The sequence below is a fragment of the Eutrigla gurnardus genome, assembly GCF_963514095.1.
Source record: "Eutrigla gurnardus genome assembly, chromosome: 22".
In the NCBI taxonomy this organism is placed as follows: Eukaryota; Metazoa; Chordata; class Actinopteri; order Perciformes; family Triglidae; genus Eutrigla; species Eutrigla gurnardus.
Genome location: NC_139933.1, coordinates 13,535,381 through 13,537,695, shown reverse-complemented (window position 1 = coordinate 13,537,695; position 2,315 = coordinate 13,535,381). Strand labels below are relative to the sequence as shown.

The window sequence follows — 2,315 nt, the reverse complement described above, 5'->3', positions numbered from 1 at the left end:
AGATCCCTATTTCACAGCTTATGATCTGAAGAGTGAGATTGATTCATTGAAATGATATTGATTGGTTCCTAACTGATTAATAGTGGTCATCAGAGTCATTAAATTAAACTTTGTAAATTCCTGTTGACCAACAGGTGGTGCCCCGATTCTAATAGCAGACAGTGGAATCTACAAAGTCTTATTTTCTTTGCTGCCCGTATTTTACAAGTAACATGTTGATGGAACAAAGTCCAAGTGCTGCTCCCCTCTCTCTCCAGTTTCACGTCTCACTAAGTGAAACTCAGACAGTCATCGTCGCTGAGAGGTGAAATGGCGCAGAAAGGAGTTCAGCTGGACCGGGAAACCATCTCTTGTTCCATCTGTCTGGATCTACTGAAGGATCCGGTGACTACTTCCTGTGGACACAACTACTGCATGAAGTGTATTGGAAGCTTCTGGGATGAGAAGGAGATCTACAGCTGCCCTCAGTGTAGGCAGACCTTCACACCGAGGCCTGTCCTGCTGAAAAACACCATGTTGGCAGATCTGGTGGAGGAGCTGAAGAAGACTGGACTCCAAGCTGCTCCTGCTGGTCTCTGCTATGCTGGACCTAAAGATGTGGCCTGTGATTTCTGCACTGGGAGGAAACTGAAAGCCCTCAAGTCCTGTCTGGTGTGTCTGGCCTCTTACTGTGAGAAACACCTCCAGCCTCATCATGAATCAGCAGCATTTAAGAAACACCGGCTGGTGGAGCCCTCCAACAAGCTCCAGGAGAACATGTGCTCTCGTCACGATGAGGTGATGAAGATGTTCTGCCGTACTGATCAGCAGTCTATCTGTTATCTCTGCCCTGTGGACGAACATAAAGGCCACGACACAGTCTCAGCTGCAGCAGAAAGGACCGAGAGGCAGAGAGAGCTGGAGGGGAGTCGACTAAACATCCAGCAGAGAATCCAGGACAGAGATAAAGATGTGAAGCTGCTCCACCAGGAGGTGGAGGCCATCAACCACTCTGCTGATAAAGCAGTGGAGGACAGTGAGGAGATGTTCACTGAGCTGATCCGTCTCATGGAGAGAAGACGCTCTGACGTGAAGCAGCAGGTCAGATCCCAGCAGGAAACTGAAGTGAGTCGAGTCGGAGAGCTTCAGGAGAAGCTGCAGCAGGAGATCAGTGAGCTGAAGAGGAGAGACGCTGAGCTGGAGAAGCTCTCACACACAGAGGATCACAACCAGTTTCTACACGACTACCCGTCACTGTCACCACTCAGTGAGTCCACACACTCATCCAGCATCAACGCCCGTCCTCCTCGCCGCTACTTTGAGGACGTGACGGCGGCGCTGTCAGAAGTCAGAGATGGACTACAGGAAGTTCTGACACACAGATGGACAAACGTCTCACTGGCAGGGACTGAAGTGGATGTTTCACTGCCACAATCAGAACCCAAGACCAGAGCTGGATTCTTGAAATATTCACGTGAAATCACACTGGATCCAAACACAGCAAACAAACATCTGTTATTATCTGAGGGGAACAGAAAAGCAACAAGGAGTCAAAACCAGTCTTATTCTAGTCACCCAGACAGATTCACTAGAAGTCTTCAGGTCCTGAGTAGAGAAAGTCTGACTGGCCGTTGTTACTGGGAGGTGGAGAGAGGTGGTGGAGTTGGTGTAGCAGTCGCATACAAGAGTATCAGTAGAACAGGAGAATGGCATCAATGTACGTTTGGAAACAATGACAAATCCTGGTCGTTATATCGTTTCAACAACAGATATACGTTCTTCTACAACTCTGTTAAAACTCCCGTCTCAGGTCCTCCGTCCTCCAGAGTAGGAGTGTTCCTGGATCACAGAGCAGGTATTCTGTCCTTCTACAGCGTCTCTGAGACCATGACTCTCCTCCACAGAGTCCAGACCACGTTCACTGAGCCCCTCTATGCTGGACTTTGTATGGATTTTGGAGGCAGTGGTGAGTTCTGTCAACTCAACTAGACAGAAGTAATTTAAGAGTTGAATGACTTCCTTCTTCTTCTCCCTCCTCCTCCTCTTGTCCTTCTCTCCCCCCCCCCCCCCCCCCCCCCCCCATCTCTCCTCTATTTGAATCCATTGAAAATAAAATAACTGTTTTGCTTATGTTTTCTTTCCAGAATGGTACACAGCTGGAATATTCTCCCAAGTCCCTCCTTATTGTGTGTCTTGAAACAGCCTTTTGTGCAGAGAAGCCTGTATTTCAGCTGAAGTTACTTGTGTTTTTTTCTTTGCATCCCGACCAATTGTCCTGGTAGTTGTGGCTGAAATCAAACTGGCCGTGGCTTGGTATCATCAGAACCACTCATTTC

The 2,315-nt window shown here is 48.3% G+C and overlaps 1 protein-coding gene across 1 annotated transcript; it reads left to right on the top strand.

Annotated features, from left to right (window-relative positions):
• Nucleotides 1-297: 297 nt before the first annotated feature.
• On the top strand, nucleotides 298-1,968 carry LOC311033166 (tripartite motif-containing protein 16-like; the record flags this gene model as incomplete). Its single annotated transcript, XM_084040406.1, has 1 exon — nucleotides 298-1,968. The coding sequence occupies exon 1, from the start codon at nucleotides 310-312 to the stop codon at nucleotides 1,966-1,968; it is 1,659 nt and encodes a 552-aa protein (XP_083896532.1). The 5' UTR covers nucleotides 298-309.
• Between the last annotated feature and the right edge of the window lie 347 nt (nucleotides 1,969-2,315).